Here is a 19,671-nt window from a genome sequence, read left to right as displayed (position 1 = left end):
TTTTTCACAGAATTTTGTATTTTTTATTTTTTTTTAAACCACTAAATATATCAATCAAAAGTTACCACTAATGTAAAGTACAATATGTCACGAAAAAAATATCTCATAATCACTTTCATTAGTAAAGGCGTTCCAAAGTGTTTACCAAATAAGTGGACGCATGTCAGATTTTGAAAATTTGCCTTGGTCATTGAAGAGGTTATCCAGGAAAAAAATGTTTTTATATATCAACTGGCTCCAGAAAGTTAAACAGATTTGTAAATTAACAATGGACGGATTGTACAAAAATGGAGTGGAAAGTGCTCTTCAACCTACCTTGAACTGAGCAATTAGCCGTCTAAACACCTATACCCTTGGTGTAAAAAATACTAAAATAGACAAATAGAAAGTGACGGTGCTCAAAGTTAAATGGATACTGGGTCTCAATAATTGAAAAATAAATATATTTTAAAAAATTGTATTTATTAAAAAATCACAGTAAGCATAGCTGTTAAAAATAAATATTGCTGTTATGTATATATAGCTGTCTGGAAAAGCCACAGGGCCCTTGTGGCTTACTTCAAGCTATATGGTGACATATAAGCAAGTTATACAAAACAATAAAGCATATAACATAAAATATATTGAGGACTGCTGCTGAATTAAAATGCAATTCTTATATTACTATAAAGTATTTTGTAGTGTTTTGCACAGACAAATAAGGATTGATGTAATAGTCTCTAATTAGAGTAAAAAAAAATCAAATGTCCTTTAAAGGGGTACTCCCGTGGAAAACCTTTTTTTTTTTTTAATCAACTGGTGCCAGAAAGTTAAACAGATCTGTAAATTAGAGAAAGAGTATGTGCAGCTCACAATTATATAACCTACCGAGGACAAACGGGTAATGCACCTATACCTATGGTGCCAATGTTAAATAAGCAAAAAGACAAAAATACCCAGACCTCAAGGAAGGTATATTAATTGAAACTATAATTAAAGGACCAAGAATCGTGCTTCAATTATAATAAAGTATATAATTTTATAAAAAATAGTAATATAATAGGCTGATAAAAATTCCACCTCACAAGGGGCCCCTTGCGAGAGGGAGATAAATTTATCTAAAATATAAATGGACTGACACTGGTATATTGAGACTATTTTCTATCACAGAATGCACTATATATATACTGAAACAGTTAAAGACAAAATGTACTGATATGTACTGAAACAGTACACTTAGTTGCTGGATGATATCCTTAAAATCAGTCTTTTTCACTGTAAAGGGGGTTGGATGCAAAAATATATGCAGTATGCAACAATGTAACAAGTTCCTCTTAATAGATGAAAGTGTAACAATGTTCAGTGTGTTACAATTAGTGTTAGCTGTTGCTAGTTTCTCAGTGTCTTTATATCAGGACAGATAGCTGGCATGGCTCCTTAGAGCGTGGATCTGCCATGAAGCTGAATGGATGAAGCACTGAGGTGGTCACTGCAGGTGGGCTACCTCCAGGTCCCGGCGCTGGCAGGCGTCGGGGATAGGTACTTGTAGAGGTGTCACTGACTGATGGAATGTCCCGCCGTAGAGGTCAGGTCTGCAACAGACCGGGGATGGATGTCTCTACCTCGTGAGAGTGGCGTGTGAAGTCAGTGCCGGCACCTGCAGGATATGCTTGGATTGCCCCGGCTCGTTGCAAGTCCACTCTGGAGCCGGGGCAATCCATGCACATCCTGCAGGTGCCGGCACTGACGTCACACGCCACTCTCATGAGGTAGAGACATCCATCCCCGGTCTGTTGCAGACCTGACCTCTACGGCGGGACATTCCATCAGTCAGTGACACTGAGAAACTAGCAACAGCGAACACTAGTTGTAGCACACTGAACATTGTTACACTTTTATCTATTAAGAGGAACCTGTTACATTGTTGCATACTGCATATATTTTTGCATCCAACCCCCTTTACAGTGAAAAAGACTGATTTTAACCCCTTAAGGACTCAGACCATTTTGGCCTTAAGGACTCAGACAATTTAATTTTTACGTTTTCATTTTTTCCTCCTCGCCTTCTAAAAATCATAACTCTTTTATATTTTCATCCACAGACTAGTATGAGGGCTTGTTTTTTGTGCGACCAGTTGTCCTTTGTAATGACATCACTCATTATATCATAAAATGTATGGCGCAACCAAAAAACACTATTTTTGTGGGGAAATTAAAATGAAAAACGCAATTTTGCTAATTTTGGAAGGTTTTGTTTTCACGCCGTACAATTTATGGTAAAAATGACGTGTGTTCTTTATTCTGAGGGTCAATACGATTAAAATGATACCCATTATTACGTACTTTTATATTATTGTTGCGCTTAAAAAAAATCACAAACTTTTTAACCAAATTAGTACGTTTATAATCCCTTTATTTTGATGACCTCTAACTTTTTTATTTTTCCGTATAAGTGGCGGTATGGGGGCTCATTTTTTGCGCCATGATCTGTACTTTTTTTTGATACCACATTTGCATATAAAAAACTTTTAATACATTTTTTATAATTTTTTTTAATAAAATGTATTACAAAAGTAGGAATTTTGGCCTTTTTTTTTTTTTTTTTTTTTGTTCACGCCGTTCACCGACGGGATCATTAACATTTTATTTTAATAGTTCGGACATTTACGCACGCGGCGATACCAAATATGTCTATAAAAAATGTTTTTTACACTTTTTGGGGGTAAAATAGGAAAAAACGGACGTTTTACTTTTTTATTGGGCGAGGGGATTTTTCACTTTTTTTTTACTTTTAAATTTTTTTACATTTTTTTTAACACTTGAATAGTCCCCATAGGGGACTATTCATAGCAATACCATGATTGCTAATACTGATCTGTTCTATGTATAGGACATAGAACAGATCAGTATTATCGGTCATCTTCTGCTCTGGTCTGCTCGATCTCAGACCAGAGCAGGAGACGCCGGGAGCCGCACGGAGGAAGGAGAGGGGACCTCCGTGCGGTGTTATGAATGATCGGATCCCCGCAGCAGCGCTGCGGGCGATCCGATCGTTCATTTAAATCGCGAACTGCCGCAGATGCCGGGATCTGTATTGATCCCGACACCTGAGGGGTTAATGGCGGACGCCCGCGAGATCGCGGGCGTCGGCCATTGCCGGCGGGTCCCTGGCTGCGATCAGCAGCCGGGATCAGCCGCGCATGACACGGGCATCGCTCCGATGCCCGCGGTTATGCTTAGGACGTAAATGTACGTCCTGGTGCGTTAAGTACCACCTCACCAGGACGTACATTTACGTCCTGCGTCCTTAAGGGGTTAAGGATACCATCCAGCAACTAAGTGTCTTTAACTGTTTCAGTACATATCAGTACATTTTGTCTTTAACTGTTTCAGTACATATATATAGTGCATTCTGTGATAGAAAATAGTCTCCATATACCAGTGTCAGTCCATTTATATTTTAGGTAAATTTATCTCCCTCTCGCAAGGGGCCCCTTGTGAGGTGGAATTTTTATCAGCCTATTCTATTACTATTTTTAATAAAATTATATACTTTATTATAATTGGAGCATGATTCTTGGTCATTTAATTATAGTTTAAATTAATATACCTTCCTTGAGGTCTGTGTATTTTTGTCTTTTTAGATTTGTAAATTACTTCTATAAAAAAATCCTAATCCTTCCAGTACTTTTTAGGGGCTGTATACTACAGAGGAAATGCTTTACTTTTTAGATTTCTCTGATGTCATGACCACAGTGCTCTCTGCTGACCTCTGCTGTCCATTTTAGGAACTGTCCAGGGCAGGAGAAAATCCCCATAGAAAACATATGCTGCTCTGGAGTACTCCTTTAATCTGGCAAAATGACCAGCAGATGCTTTTAATCCAGCAACAAAATGTCTTATAGGAGTATTGTAATAATGCAACTGCAGAAATGTTATTGTAACTGTTCATCAATGACTTTAGAGGTTTTGCAAGTAACTGCAGAAATGTTACAGCGGTGCTATGCACCTATGTCTGTCAAGGAGATAACTGTAACTTGATTTTTGTGGCAGTGAATAATAAAACGGTGGTGCTATGTACCTTTCACCTCTCCCTCCGATTGCAAGCCGGAGTGTAGATCTCCGCAGTGATTTTCGCAGTTGCTGGAGTCGGCGGCCCAACTCTGTTAGTCCAGGCTGAATGAAGCCGGTTCTGCCTTGGTGCAGGTATAGCAGCGGATACTTACCACTCCTGGAGTTGTCAGCGCAACACCGATGGGGTGGTGCTGTAGTGCTGTGTCCTTGAGGGTCCGTGTAGGTCAAATTCACGGTGATGGCTCTTTGCTCTGCGGCAGATAATAACTTTGGTGTCCTCGTGTAGCAATGGAGCGTGAGGAGCCCACAGATAGACTGAGTATTATCTGTCAAATAAGAGGGGAAAAAATCAGAGCAAGTGGCAATTGCTCAACAGCAGTAGACCTCACTAGATAGTAATATTTGGTGATATTTGGAGGTTGTTCAGTTGATATTTCTTCTCTAAAAACTGTTCTGTGAGTATCTCAGCTTCTTTTTAGAAGTATTCAGGTATGGTACAATTGCGTTTCAACTGGCGATACTGGCTGGTGGGGACATTAAGTAACCATTGGGGGAGGTGAAAACTGGTATGTAAAATAAAACCATTCTTGGCTACTGGTTTCCGAAATGTGCTGCTAATTAAATTGTGTTCTGTTGATGTGATTAGTAGATCTAAAAATTGAACTGAGGTTACGCTGATGTGTGGTGTCAAATTTAAGTTAAAATTATTTGTGTTCAACATAGTTAAAAACTGATCCAAATCATCTCTTGACCCTCTTCAAATAAAAAATATGTCTATATAGCGGTGCCAGGTCACCAGGTTCCCACCCAGTAGGGGTAAGATCGTAGTGTCCTCCCAATCTGCCATGAACAGATTGGCATAACTGGGCGCGAACCTGGTGCCCATGGCTGTGCCATTAGTTTGGAGATAAAAATCTGTCCCCAATAAAAAATAATTGTGATAAAATAAATTCATTGCTTTCTAAAATAAATAATTTTTGATCTACGTGTAAATCCATTTTGGTAGTTAAAATATGTTTTATTGCCTCTATCGCCTGTTTGTGATTTTATAATTGTATACAGTGAGCTTACATCTAATGTACCTAACAACCAGTCAGGATTCCATGTGGTAGATTCAACTATTTGTATTATTTGTGTTGTATCTCGGAGATAAGATGGTGTAAGTTTGACATATGGTTGCAAAAAATGATCTATGTACTGTGATAAATTCGCCGTTATAGAGCCGATACCTGACACGATCAGCCTTCCAGGGGGGTTGGTGGCGTCTTTATGGATTTTCGGAATACTATAAAACAGAAGTATTCTTTTTTGGGTCCCCAAAATAAAATCGTATTCCTGTTTTTTAAGAATCCCTTTAACCAATGCTTTAGCACACATGTCTTCTATTTTTTGGGGTAAAATCTCTACTTGGATCTCCTTTTCGTTTGATGATCTCCTTTTAGTCTGATTATTATAGATAGATGTTGTTGAAGTTGTTTGATTGCTCTTATTTCACCCGGAGTTAGATTGCCCCATCAGTTTTTTTTTACATAACATCTTGTATAACAATCAGACCGGCGGACAATGGGGGTGGTATTGTAATTTTAGATACTGAAAAATATGAATCAGAATGCATTAAACAAATAAATGACATTAAAACATACATCAAACTAAAAGGAGATCCAAGTATAGATTTTACCAAATAACTAGAAGACATGTGCACTAAAGTTTTTCCTGGAATACCCCTTTATGGTCTATTCACACGTACAGTATTCTGTGCAGATTTGACGCGCAGATTTGATGAGAAGGATTTTCTGCTGCAGATTTCAATGTGAAATAAACACGGCTTGAAATCATGTTCATCAAATCTGCGCAGAATACTGTACGTGTGAATAGACCCTTAAGGTCAAAACAGGAGGAGCTTGAGTGGAAAAGAACCCTTTGTAGAAGGTGCTGCGGTTCCTTTGGAAATGAAGAAGATGGACTAGATATATTTTAAAAGTTTCACAGTGGAACCACTTTATTGGATCAATATAAAATAAAAAATGGGGATGACGCCTTTCGGGAGGTGCCCTCCCTTCCTCAGATCAGGATCCTGATCTGAGGAAGGGAGGGCACCTCCTGAAATGCGTCATCCCCAGGTTTTTTTTCCACTCAAGCTTCTCCTTATCTACAGGACAGCAGTGCAGCTCCTTATCTACAGTCCTGTCCTGTTTCCTGCAACGCAGAGGGCAAGCAGTGACTCCACCTATGCTTAATACCCCATTACCACTGGGGTGATAGGCTTTCACTTATTTTACTCAGGGTGATCGGCCATCTATATGGTCTTTTTGGCCATCCCTTGAACTCCACGACTCTTGTTACCAAGGGTAATGCACTAGGCGCCGGTATCGGTCTTCTCTTTTTTCTTCCACAGGATCCTTCTCATTAAAGTCAAAACAGGCTGTTGAGTAAAGGGGTTAACTATCCATAACTCTTCTTATTTTTTCATCTATACATCCATATGACAGCTTGTTTTTCTCCACAATGGAAAACAATTTATTTTTGAGGTGAAATTGAAAGAAAATTTGCAATTGTGAAAATTTGTGGGGTGTTTATAGGTCAGCATGATTACAACAATGCCAAATGTGTACAGTTTTTGTCATGTTTTTAAAAAGTCAAAAACTTTTTAAAAAATGTATATAAAAAAAATATTTTGACCCCTATACATTTGTGAAGGCTCATTTTTACTTTCTACCAGTACCATTGTGGTATTGATCTGACTTTTGATCAGTTTATTTATTTGTTGGGGGATGTGATCAAAATAAACGCAATTATCTGCAAAGTCAAAAGTTTACATACACTACACATCGGGTACAGAGAAAAATACCAACATGTTTCAAGTCTAGTGACTTTTATCCAAGGCATTATTGCTGGACTTAAAACATGTTGTTATTTTTCCTTGTACTATATGAATCGTTTTGAATAAAGAAGCACCCTGCATATTGCTTGCTGTTGGAAAAAAAATTCCTGCCAGCTGGTCCATGCAAGCTTGATATCTGCATTTTCTTACACAATAACCAACCTTTTCTAACTATCCTTGGTGTTGTGCCTTCCACTATGATTTGTATAATAATATATTTTCAGAAAAGAACAACAAGAGGCTATTCGATTAGAAGAAGAGAAGAAAAAGCGAGAAGAGATGCAAAACCATATAGATGATGCAGAAGAAATGCAGAAAGGTATGTTATTACTCAAAGGAGCGTCAAGAACCTTAGTCATGGCCACATTACCATAGTGATGTTGTTGTATGAAAATGTTATAATGTGCAATAATTACTGTAATATACTGTGACTCAGCTTCTGTATATCTATTGTAATCAATTATTAAGCATATAAGTAGATGTGTCAGATATATTTGCTGCTAAGAGCTGCAGACAACGTTGGATAGCTATTAGGGTATAAAAGTAAACTATGCTTTTTTTCTTTTTTTTACTATTTTGATTTATCAAGTTTTTCATTAAGAACAACAATTGTCACAATGTAACAGTTATCATTGACATAAGAGAAAGGCGCAGTTAGGTAACTCAGTACCTACAAGAGGCACTATAACATGTCAACAGAAGCCAGGACACTTGATAATACAGATAAAAGCTCAGGAAATCAACCCTCAAAAAAGAACACTCCCACCCAGACCCGGGAAGAGAGGAGGAAAGAGAGAAAGAAAAACAAAAAAAAAGGGGGGGGGGGCATTTAGAGTGAAAGTAAAGCTGTAAACCCAGGTAGATCGAGAATAATACCCATGGAGAAGCCAAGCCCAACTAATGTCCTCAGCCCTACACAACATCATCCTGTAGTCGCAGCATTCCCAATGTGCTACTGAGCTTTACCAAATTGTACCACTCAGTGTGGTGGAATGGCATCGCAATAGCTTTGTTTTGTGTTCTAATATAATGAGCAATTTGGAAAGTATGCCCTTTAACAAAAAAAAAGTCTTAAATGCGCCTTTTTATTTTTCAGCTAAGTGTTAAAAGGGTTATCCAGGAATAGAAAAACAGAGGTAATTTCATTTCAAAACCACTCCGTCTGTCTCCAGGTTGGGTGTGGTTGTGCAGATCAGTTCCATTAAAGTGAATGGAGAAGTTACCTCTGTTTTTCTATTCCTGGATAAGCCCTTTAAAAAAAAGCAGGAATGAGCTGTTCAAGCACCAGAGCCTGACATGTCCCCTTGATTGCCCTCACATCCCAGCTTCATTGTACATTAGTCAGGAGAATACAGCATGATATTATAGACTCACAGGGGCATCTTCTCTGAGTCAATCACAAGGGTCGTCTTCTCTGATCGGAGGAGCTCACTTTTCCTTTTCTTCTCTTTGTGACCAATACCATCATAATGACTTCTCCCGACTAGGACTCGTCGCCACAGAACCCTCCAGACAAACATTTTAGGCTGCTTTCTCCAGCAAAATCCTCACCTTTATACAAACCCCTTATTTGTATATCCCTACACTAACAGTTCCCACATATATAGTTGTAGGCCACTCTGTGCTCGTATATAGCTGTAGGCCCCTGGGATAAGTAATGTAATATATGTACACAGGACCCCACCAGCAGAATAGTGAGTTCAGTTCTTGGGTATAATGCAGGATATAACTCAGGATCAGTACAGGATAAGTAATGTAATGTATGTACTCAGTGACCTCACCAGCAGAATAGGGAGTACAGATCTGGAGTATAATACAGAATATAACTCAGGATCAGTACAGGATAAGTAATATAATGTATATACACAGTGACTCCACCAGCAGAATAGTGAGTACAGCTCTGGAGGATAATACAGGATATAACCCAGGATCAGTACAGGATAAGTAATATAATGTATATACCCAGTGACTCCACCAGCAGAATAGTGAGTACAGCTCTGGAGTATAATACAGGATATAACCCAGGATCAGTACAGGATAAGTAATGTAATGCCACCTTTTCCTTAAAAAAATCTGTAGCTGGTAATATGCCCCCTATCCTCTACAGATGGCATATTACTGGCTGCAGAGGGGGAATTTCTACTGTATGGGGGATACTGGCTACAGAGGTGGAATTATGACTGTACAGGGGTCATAGGCGCACTGGCTACATAATTGTCATTATGACTGCAAAGGGGGGCATAATGGCTACAGATTGGACATGCCCACTCTGTAGCCAATATGCCCCCCTTTGCACTCATAATGATAACTATGTAGCCAGTGCTCCTATGACCCCTGTCCAGTCATAATGCCCCCTCTGTAGTCACTATTCCCCTGTCCAGTCATAATGTCCCCCTCTGCAGCCACTATGCCACCCTGTAGAGTCATTATGCCCCCCTCTGTAGCCACTATGCCCCCCCTGTAGAGTCATAATGCCCCTCCCTTTAGTAACTAGCCTGATATCATATGCCCTCTCTACTCATAAGGACCCCTCTTTGAACTCCCCCCTCAGAGCCAGACACCAGAATAAAACTATCCCCATCATGAAATAGATGGACCTCCAGCTGTTGCAAAACTACAACTCCCAGCATGGAGGCACCCTGGTTATAATGCTGGGAGTTGTAGTTTTGCAACAGCTATAGGTCCATTCCTTTTCTGTGTAGATCAGTGTTTCTTGCTGGGAGTTGTTGTTCAGCACCCTGGTGCACATTATTTACACAACTGCCTGCACACTCCATGAATCATCCAGGGCATCTTCAGATGCTCTTCATGCTCCACTGCTGTACACTGCGGCCAAGCCCTGCCTCCTCTGCCTCCCTGCAGGTCACATGATGAGCAGTCATGTGATCTGTTCTTCTCCCTTCTCGGCACTGCAGGAATCAGCTGTACAGGAGATAGTCCAGGGACTTACAGTACAGGTTGGGAACCGCTCATCTAGAGAACCGGCCCTGGATACAGAGCAGGTCCTGATCGGGCAGTCACTGAGCTGTGTGTGAAGATTTCTGCTTCTTAATGACTGCCCGACCAAGACCTGCATGACAGCTGACATTCGGAGCACCAGGCTTTACATTTGGAGCCCGGGCCAAATCATAATAATTTGTGATCCCAAGTGCATTCAACGGAGCAAAACAGTCCTCAGCAACCATTACTAACCTTGATGGTTGTTTGGGGCACCCCACAGTTCCCAATATAGCGAAACAGTAATTTAAGTGATTTTTTTTTTTTTTTTTTTATAAAAGATTTTTCTTTTTGGGAAAAAAGAAGGGTGGTGAAAGTCACCTTTTTGAGGACTAGTGGTAAATGTTTCAGACTTGCAGAATTCTTCTCTATTTACTACAGTAAAAAAAAATTCTGACCAGCTTTTTCTAGGATAAAATTTCCAGCCATTTATCCAGAGGATTTTCTGTGAATTCAATAGTAAATAGGTGGGGTTGTTAAACCACGCCCCATTGTGTTCCGACCATGCCCCCTTTGCATCAGATCACTCCCTTTTGGGCTTTTCACAGTGCAATGTCGGGTTTGTCGGATTTTCTTGTCGCACACTGGCGCAGACATGTCGCGGACACTCTGCTTTAAAATAACCAGACAAAAACATAAAATTACTAACCTCATTGATAGTCTGCACAAGGCGCTCCTACTTGATACTGAATACATTGAGATGTTTTGAATATTTTGTTTCCACTTTTTTATAATTTGTCTATCGTTAACATGTCTTTTAGTGGCTGATCTCTTTTCATTCTCAAGTACATATTAACTCCATTATATGTTTATTAAATCTGCTTTACTTTTATGTCTTTATCTGGCAGATACAGGGGAGCAAGGTGCATTGAATGCTGGTCAACTTCTTTCCCCAGAACCAGTTTCACCTATGCAAACATTGGCAACCATTGTAACAGAGCCAGAAATACAGTCAGATAAGGAGCCGCGAGTGCCAGAGCAAGGTTACTTAATATATTATTTATTTGTTAAACTCATTAAAAATGTGTGGTGCAGGAGTTCCAAAATGTGGCAGTAGAGTATTTGACAAACATGTCTTGTCACGATTGCCGTTGGGTTATGTCTGGTATTGCAGCTCCGCTCATTGTAGTGTAAGGGCCTGATCTGCAGTACCACACAGCCTGTAAACAGGTATGACACTGGTTATAGAATGAAGCAGCAATGTTTTTCGACTACTGGACAACCCCTTTAACAGTGTAACAACCCCATTGAAAGGGGACATCCTCTATAGCAGGGGTACTCAACTGGCGGGCCGCGGCCAGCAGTCATCCGGACCGCCCGCCAGACACCAATACAAATGAATAGCCACGGCCCAGAGCAAGGGAACGCTGTGTCTCTGCCTGGCCGTGCTTATCCTGTGGTGCAGGCGGCGCGATTTGCTGCCTGCATCATCTTCTCTGGCAAGGTCTCACAAAGAAGAGGCCAGAGCAGTGGAGCAACACGAGACCTGGGACGGGAGCCAAAACTCTCAGGTAAAAATTTGTGTTTCCCACCTGTGTTTCCAGTTGTTGTAGAACTATAGCTCCTACCATGACCTTCTGGGAGTTGTAGTTTGCAACAGCTGGAGTGTCACAGTGGCAAGTTCATGTGGGGGCACAGTTTATACGGGGGCACAGTGGCATCATTAATTATGTGGGGCACAGTGGCATCATTAATTTTGTGGGACACAGTGGCATCTTTCATTGTGGAGCACAGTGGCGTCATTCATTCTGTGAGCACAGTGGCATCATTTATTGTGGGGGCGCAGTGGCATCATTCAATGTTTTAAGGGACACAGAGGTACAATTAGTCAGTACAGGGCACAGTGTTTGTCGAAGATGTATTTGAAGGCATAGCGTGTGGCATTAATATTGCAGGGGTATAGCATGTGGCAGTAATATTGCAGGGGAATAGAGTGTGGCAGTAATATACCAGGGGCATAGTATGTGGCAGTAATATACCAGGGGCCCAGTGTGTGGCAGTATTATATTCAGGGGGTGCAGTGTGTGGAAGAATTATTTTCAGGGGGCACAGTGTGTGGCAGTATTACAGTCATGGCCGTAAATGTTGGCACCGCTGAAATTTTTTAAGAAAATGAAGTATTTCTTACAGAAAAGAATTGCAGTAACACATGTTTTGCTATACACATGTTTATTCCCTTTATGTGTATTGGAACTAAACCAAAAAAAGGGTGGAAAAAATGTGACATAATGTCACACCAAACTCCAAAAATGGGCTTGACAAAATTATTGTCACCCTTAACTTAATATTTGGTTGCACACCCTTTGGAAAAAATAACATAAATCAGTTGCTTCCTATAACCATCTATAAGCTTCTTACACCTCTCAACCGGAATGTTGGACAACTCTTCCTGTGCAAACTGCTCCAGGCCTCTCTTATTGGAAGGGTGCCTTTTCCCAACAGCAATTTTAAAATCTCTCCACAGGCGTTCAATGGTATTTAGGTATAGACTCATTGCTGGCCACTTTAGAACTCTCCAGCGCTTTGTTGCCATCCATTTCTCGGTTCTTTTTGACATATGTTTGGGGTAATTGACCTGCTGGAAGACCCAAGATCTCGGATGCAAACCCAGCTTTCTGACACCGGGCTGTATAGTGCAACCCAAAATCCGTTAGTAATCCTCAGATTTCATGATTCCTTGCACACATTCAAGGCACCCAGTGCCAGAGGCAGCAAAACAACCCCAAAACATCATTGAACCTCCACCATATTTCACTGTAGGTACTGTGGTCTTTTCTTTTTAGGTCTCATTCTGTTTTCGGTAAACAGTAGAATGATGTGCTTTACCAAAAAGCTCTATCTTGGTCTCACCTGTCCACAAGATGTTTTCCCAGAAGGATTTTGGCTTAATGTAGTCTTGCTTTTTTATGTCTCTGTGTCAGCAGTGGGGTCCTCCTGGGTCTCCTGCCATAGCGGTTCATTTCATTTAAATGTTGACGGATAGTTCGCGCTCACACTGATGCACCCTGAACCTGCAGGACAGCTTGAATATCTTTGGAACTTGTTTGGGGCTGCTTATCCACCATGCGGACTATCCTGCGTTGACACTTTTCATCAATTTTTCTCTTCTGTCCATGTCCAAGGAGATTAGCTACAGTGCCATGGGTTGCAAACTTCTTGATAATGTTGCGCACTGTGGACAAAGGCAAATCTAGATCTCTGGACATGGACTTGTAACCTTGAGATTGTTGATATTTTTCCACAATTTTGGTTCTCAAGTCCTCAGACAGTTCTCTTCTCCTCTTTCTGTTGTCCATGCTTAGTGTGGCACACACAATGCAAAGACTAACTGAACTTCTCTCCTTTTTTATCTGCTTTCAGGTTTGATTTTTTTATTTCCCACACCTGTTACTTGCCCCAGGTGAGTTTAAAGGAGCATCACATGCTTGAAACAATCTAATTTTTCCATAATTTTGAAAGGGTGACAATCATTTTGTCCAGCCCATTTTTGGAGTTTGGTGTGACATTATGTCCAATTTGCTTCCCCCCCCCCCCCCCCTTTTTTTTTTTGTTTAGTTCCAATACACACAAAGGGAATAAACATGTGTATAGCAAAACATGTATTACTGCAATCGTTTTCTGTGAGAAAAACTTCATTTTCTCGAAAAAATTTCAGGGGTGCCAACATTTACGGCCATGACTGTATATTCAGGGTGTACAGTGTGTGGCAGTAATATACCAGGTGCGGTGCCCAGTGTGTGGCAGTAATATACCAAGGGCCCAGTGTGTGGCATTATGATATTCAGAGGGATTCAGTGTGCGGCAGTACTATATTCAGTGGCACAGTGTGTGGCAGTATTATATTCAGTGACACAGTGTGTGGCAGTATTATATTCAGAGGGCACAGTGTGTGGCACTTTTATATTGAGAAGGTACAGTGTGTGGCAGTAATATATTCAGAGGGTACAGTGTGTGGGAGTGTTATATTCAGAGGGATTCAGTGTACAGCAGTATTATATTCAGGGGTACAGTGTGTGGCAATATTATATTCAGGGGTACAGTGTGTGGCAGTATTCAGGTCATACATACTCCACACTTCAGTCACTCTTTTGCTATTTCCTTCAGGGCACTGAGACCGCTAGGTGTAAACCAGGCCTTAGCGTTCAGCTCGGACCTTTACCGAGCTGAATTAGCGGACCCTCAGTCAGTAAAAATAGTTGAGTACCCCTGCTCTATAGGTTTAGTAGTAACATAAACATTTCCTATAAAGCTACATTCGCACTTGCGCAATTTATTGAAAATTTATTAAGAAATTTGTTCTTTAGTACAGATCTACTAAATAGAATTTCCATTGAGTTCTATTGTGCACATAATGTGAACCCAGCCTAATTGTTTTTAAATCAAAAAGTGTTATAATCCTTTTGTATTGGTTTTATTTTTCACTGTGCTCTGTGAATATTGTAACCAGCAAAAATTGAATGACATATTGGAAGTTAGAGAGGGTTAAATGTTAAAAAGGGTTAGAAATAAATCTTTTTCTTAGCACGTAATGGAAAAACAGTGTAAGAGTTTGCTTGAGAAGATCACTTCACTTACAGTAAAATAAATTAAAGGAAAACTGTCAGATATTTTCTCCCGCACTATCCACAGTACTGGTGGATAGTGAGGGAGATGCTGATTAAAATGAGCCCTACCTTACCCGGATCCGCCCGGCCGTTCGCCCGCAATTGTAGTTTTATTCTGTGTGTATACCTTGCTGTAACTGGCATGGGCGGGGCTTCTGCACTGACGTCAGCGCCGCTTATGAATATTCATCCCCCCTCCCTCCAGTTAGGAGAGGCGAAGAGATGGAGAACTGGAGGGAGGGGGGATGAATATTCATAAGTGGCGCTGACGTCAGTGCAGAAGCCCCGCCCGTGCCAGTTAAATCAAGATATACACATAGAATAAAACTACAATTGCGGGCGAATGGCGAGGCGGATCCGGGTAAGATTGGGCTCGTTTTAATCAGCATCTCCAGCACTATCCACCAGTACTGTGGATAGTCCGGGAGAAAATATCTGACAGTTTTCCTTTAAGGAAGACTTGTAGCCTTTCATGACCTTTTTCTTTTAGCTTTGTGTTGTTCCTCTGTTATTCTTACTAAAAATGTATAAATAGCTAGTTGGGTGTTACCAGTTGGAGGCATGTCCCTACACTGTCAGAGACCATCTAAACAGATTATTTAGAGACTCGCCCCCACCTAGTTACACCCAGTTGGCAATTCAGTCATACATTTCTAGGAAAAATAATGGAGGAATGACGCAACAAAGCTATAAGAAAAGATGCTCCAGAATTGTTATTTCATTGAGAATACAAGCATTTACTTAAACAGACAGGTCTTTAAAAGCATTCTAGGTGGATAAAAATGAAGTCCTAGTTTTAGGGTACAGCTTTCTCCATCATGGTTACCATTTCACCACACTGAGACATGTTAACACAACACATTTTGTGAGGAGCTGCTTGAATAAGTTACCTTAAAGGGATTACCACGCTTATAGAAAATTACATAAATGTGTCCAAATTCTCAAACGGTAATGCCACCAAAGCTTGTTTTTTTTCATTTATATTAACTTTCCCTGTGCTGTCCAGCACAGTTGTTTTGCTTGGGAGAAAGGGAATTGCTAATATAAGGGAATACATTTCCCTTGATTCCTCTACCTCTTGCAAAAATTGCCTTTTATTACAAGAGTATTGCTTGTCTTATTCCATATTTACAAAAAAAATACTTTGGTACTCCACACTCCTACTTATTTCATATAGCATTAAATGCTTGTTCAGCCTCTTGATCCTCAGATATGCATACTTGGCTCTACTTGGGGAGACTTGAGAATACCACTACCAGACACTCCTGGCAACAGATTAAAGGGGTTATTCAGGAATAGAAAAACAGATTAAAAATTTTCTCCCCAAAAACAGCACCACACCTGTTTTCATGTTGTGTGTGGTATTACACTAGGTTCACATAAATAGAACTGAGCTGCAATACCACACAACCTGAGGACAGGTGTGGGGCTGTTTCGAGAAGAAATCAGCTCTGGTTTTCTGATCCTGGATAACCTCTTTAAAGGGGTACTCCGCCCCTAGACATGGGACAGGGGATAAGATGTCTGATTGCAGGGTCCCGCTCCTGGGGACCCCCTCGATCTCCCTGCTGCACCCAATGTTCGTTTAGACAGTCTAGTGCAACGCCGGAGGCCGTCATGCCCCCTCCCATAGACTTGCATTGAGGGTGCATGGCTGTGATATCATGATTGGGGTGTGACCGTGACGTCACGAGCCTCCGCCCTGCATTGCCAGTCATCCGGCATGGAACGAAGTTCACTCCATACACGGGATGTCTGGGGTGCCGCAGCCGAGTTTGTGAGGGTCCCCAGTGGCGGGACCCCCGCGATTAGACATCTTGTCCCCTATCCTTTGGAAAGGGGATAAGATGTCCAGGGGCTGAGTACCCATTTAACTCCCTTCCTAATAACAAAATGATAAAGCATATTAAAATCCAAATGTGAGGGGAGAGTTGGGTGGTCTTCATGCACATTAGATAGTCAGCCTATCCCACTAAAACCATCCAGAGTTAGTCAGTGTAGAGGATGTGTCACAAACAAGAAATAAAACAATTAGATTATGGTTAAATGAGCAGTAGAATTTCATATTTAGCTTTGGACACTGATTTATTCTAGTGCCTCAGATCTACAGATTCAGACTTAGTGTAAAAAACCATAAACTTGAAGATAGCTAAGTATTTGGCTTAGACTTCACACTCTATATATGCTACCTGGTGAAGCATATGGCATTCAACAGACTGAAAGTAGCTGTAGGTTGTTTATGCACTTATATTGTTTATTGTATGTTAATTATAATGTGAGTTTTTATTATTCCCAGAAAATGTTTTATTTGAAGTTCCTGAGGGAGGATATCCAGATGTGCCAGAGATGGAACCATTGAAGCAGCTCATAAACACATTTAATGAAGAGTGGCAATTGCTGGAGCCAGTGTTTGCTGACTCATCTCTAGTTAGTGTAACTTTCCTGGAAGTAGCTGATAAATCACCAGAAATGCTTCTACAAGAGGCAGTGACATCTATGGAAAGTGAGTTTGTTTCCAAGGGAAGATACACCTTAGAATCACACACAAACACTCACACACAATACATATACGCTACATTTCATGAACTTATGAGACCCAGAGCAAATTAGGAGTTAACACATAATGGTTAAGCTGATTGTCATCAGACATCTTTATTTTTAAAATACAAAAATAATTGTTTTAAGGTTGCAACCATTGCATATTTGTTCAGTCATAACAGTCTGGTTGCTTTACATTTTGAATGCGTATTACACATTTAGAGATACTATATATGGTTGCAGATACAGGAGCATACCTAGAGCATTTGGCACCCGGGGCAGACCCTTTGTTTGGCACCCCCCACCCGCAATCCCCCCTTAATTACACCCCCCACCCTTCCCCCTCTTTAATTACACCCCCTCCCCCCCCCCAGGGGCGGACTGACTACACTCGGGGCCCTCGGACCAAAAAAAAGCAAGGGCCCTTGCTAGGCTCTGCAGCTCGTCAATCTTCTGCCACGCTCCTATTCCACCCAAATCCCACCCACACAATAAACTAAAATTTATATATGTAAGAAACACTTTAACGTAGGTAAATTTCCATGACGAATAATACTGGTATACAAGGAGTAAATATATACCACCGCACAATAAATGGATAATACCGCCATACTGTAATGAATAAAACCACCATACACAGACCACTATACTTTAAAGGATCTGTATACAATATAAGTGATTATATACAGGACCATATGGTGGTAGATATCAGCTATACACAGGATCTGTACAACATACAAGGGGTTACAGTTACATTTTGGGACTCACAATTATGTATTTTCTGATCAGCGGCGTCCTCTTTCCTTTTCTTCTCCGTCCGGATAAGACCGCCATGTGGATCTCTTAACATCTGCAGGAAAAACATGTCAGACTATGCATTTGTCCAGTGCTCTCCCCTCCTCTGCAATCTTTCCATCTATAGACCCACAAACTGTAATAATGCCCTCCTTGGTGTCCTGCACAGTAAAAGGGCATGTAGGTAGGTAGCCAGGTAAATAGATAACTAGGTAGGTAGATCAGGAAGCCAGATATGTAGGTAGGTGACATGTTAGGTAGGTAGGGGGCTAGCTAGGTAGTTAGGCGGCCAGGTATGTACATAGTTAGGTAGCTGGGTATGTAGGTAAGTAGTTAGGCATCCAGGTATAAAGTTAGGTAGCCCCCCCTTCCCTGTAGGTATAGGCAGCAGAGTTAACCCCTCCCCTTCCCTGTAGATATAGGCAGCAGAGTTAGCCCCCCCACCCTTCCCCATAGGTTTATGCAGAGTAACTCCCCCCCCCCTCTTCCCCATAGGTATATGCAGAGTATCCCCCCTCCTCCCCCATAGGTATATGCAGAGTACCCCCCCTCTTCCCCATAGATATATGCAGAGTAAACCCCCCCCATCTTCCCCATAGGTATATGCAGAGTAACCCCCCCGCTTCCCCATAGGTATATGCAGAGTAACCCCCCCCTATTCCCCATAGGTATATGCAGAGTAACCCCCCCCCCCATCTTCCCCATAGGTATATGCAGAGTAACCCCCCCCTCTTCCCCATAGGTGTATGCAGAGTAACCCCCCCTTTTCCCCATAGGTATATGCAGAGTAACCCCCCCCCCATCTTCCCCATAGGTATATGCAGAGTAACCCCCCCGCTTCCCCATAGGTATATGCAGAGTAACCCCCCCCTCTTCCCCATAGGTATATGCAGAGTAACCCCCCCCCCATCTTCCCCATAGGTATATGCAGAGTAACCCCCCCCTCTTCCCCATAGGTGTATGCAGAGTAACCCCCCCTTTTCCCCATAGGTATATGCAGAGTAACCCCCCCCCCCCATCTTCCCCACAGGTATATGCAGAGTATCCCCCCTCCCCATAGGTATATGCAGAGTAAACCCCCCCTTTCCCATAGGTATATGCAGAGTCACCACCCCCCTGCCCCATAGGTATATGCAGAGTTGTGGAAAAAAGAAAAAGGATGCTCACCTGATATCCCACGCAGCGATCTCCTCAGCAGCAGGGACCCGCATCTTCTCCCCTCCACAGTACAGGCGCCGGATGGGTGATGTCACCGGCGCCTGTACTGCGTGCTGTGTGTGTAAGCTGCAGATGCGACTCACACAGAGGGGACGCCTTCTCCTGTATGTGCGTATATCGAGCATACAGGAGAAGGAACTGCTGTCTGCTGGGGATCTGGGACTAGTGTCCCGGACCTCAGTAGCAGCGGCGGGTCAATCCGCCCCTGGCACCCCCCTTGTTAGTGGCACCCGGGGCAGGCCGCCCCCTCCGTACCCCCCTTGGTACGCCACTGTGCAGATACAACCAATCTCACTGTTAACATTTTAAAAAAAAACACTGTTGGACTGGAAGTGCGTAGAATGTGAGCTGAGGGGGACCAGTGTAGGTAAGTATTGCTTGTTTGTGATTTTTTTCACAATGCCCAGCAACATATAATTTCTCGGCCTCTCTTCATTCGAGGACACCACTACTGATGGGTATATGCTCTTGCCACTAGGAGGCGCTGACACTAGGAAAAAAAAGGCTGCTCCTCCCTGGCAGGATATACACACCCACTGGAAGTGAGGTAATCAGTTTTATCTAGTGTCAGTAGGAGGAAAGACTC

The 19,671-nt window shown here is 41.7% G+C and overlaps 1 protein-coding gene across 6 annotated transcripts in view; it reads left to right on the top strand.

Moving 5' to 3' along the window:
* The window catches only part of AK9 (adenylate kinase 9), a 207,925-nt gene that overhangs the window by 99,871 nt on the left and 88,383 nt on the right, over positions 1-19,671 (top strand). For all 6 annotated transcript variants that reach the window (XM_056566303.1, XM_056566304.1, XM_056566302.1 and 3 more), the window contains 3 exons: positions 7,158-7,252; positions 10,779-10,913; positions 16,831-17,037. In XM_056566303.1, the coding sequence (XP_056422278.1) occupies positions 7,158-7,252; positions 10,779-10,913; positions 16,831-17,037 (437 nt within the window). The remainder of the gene's footprint in view (positions 1-7,157; positions 7,253-10,778; positions 10,914-16,830; positions 17,038-19,671) is intronic.

The sequence above is a fragment of the Hyla sarda genome, chromosome 3 (assembly GCF_029499605.1).
Source record: "Hyla sarda isolate aHylSar1 chromosome 3, aHylSar1.hap1, whole genome shotgun sequence".
Taxonomy (NCBI): Eukaryota; Metazoa; Chordata; class Amphibia; order Anura; family Hylidae; genus Hyla; species Hyla sarda.
Note: the sequence above shows the minus strand (reverse complement) of the source record. Positions and strands in the feature narration are given on the sequence as shown.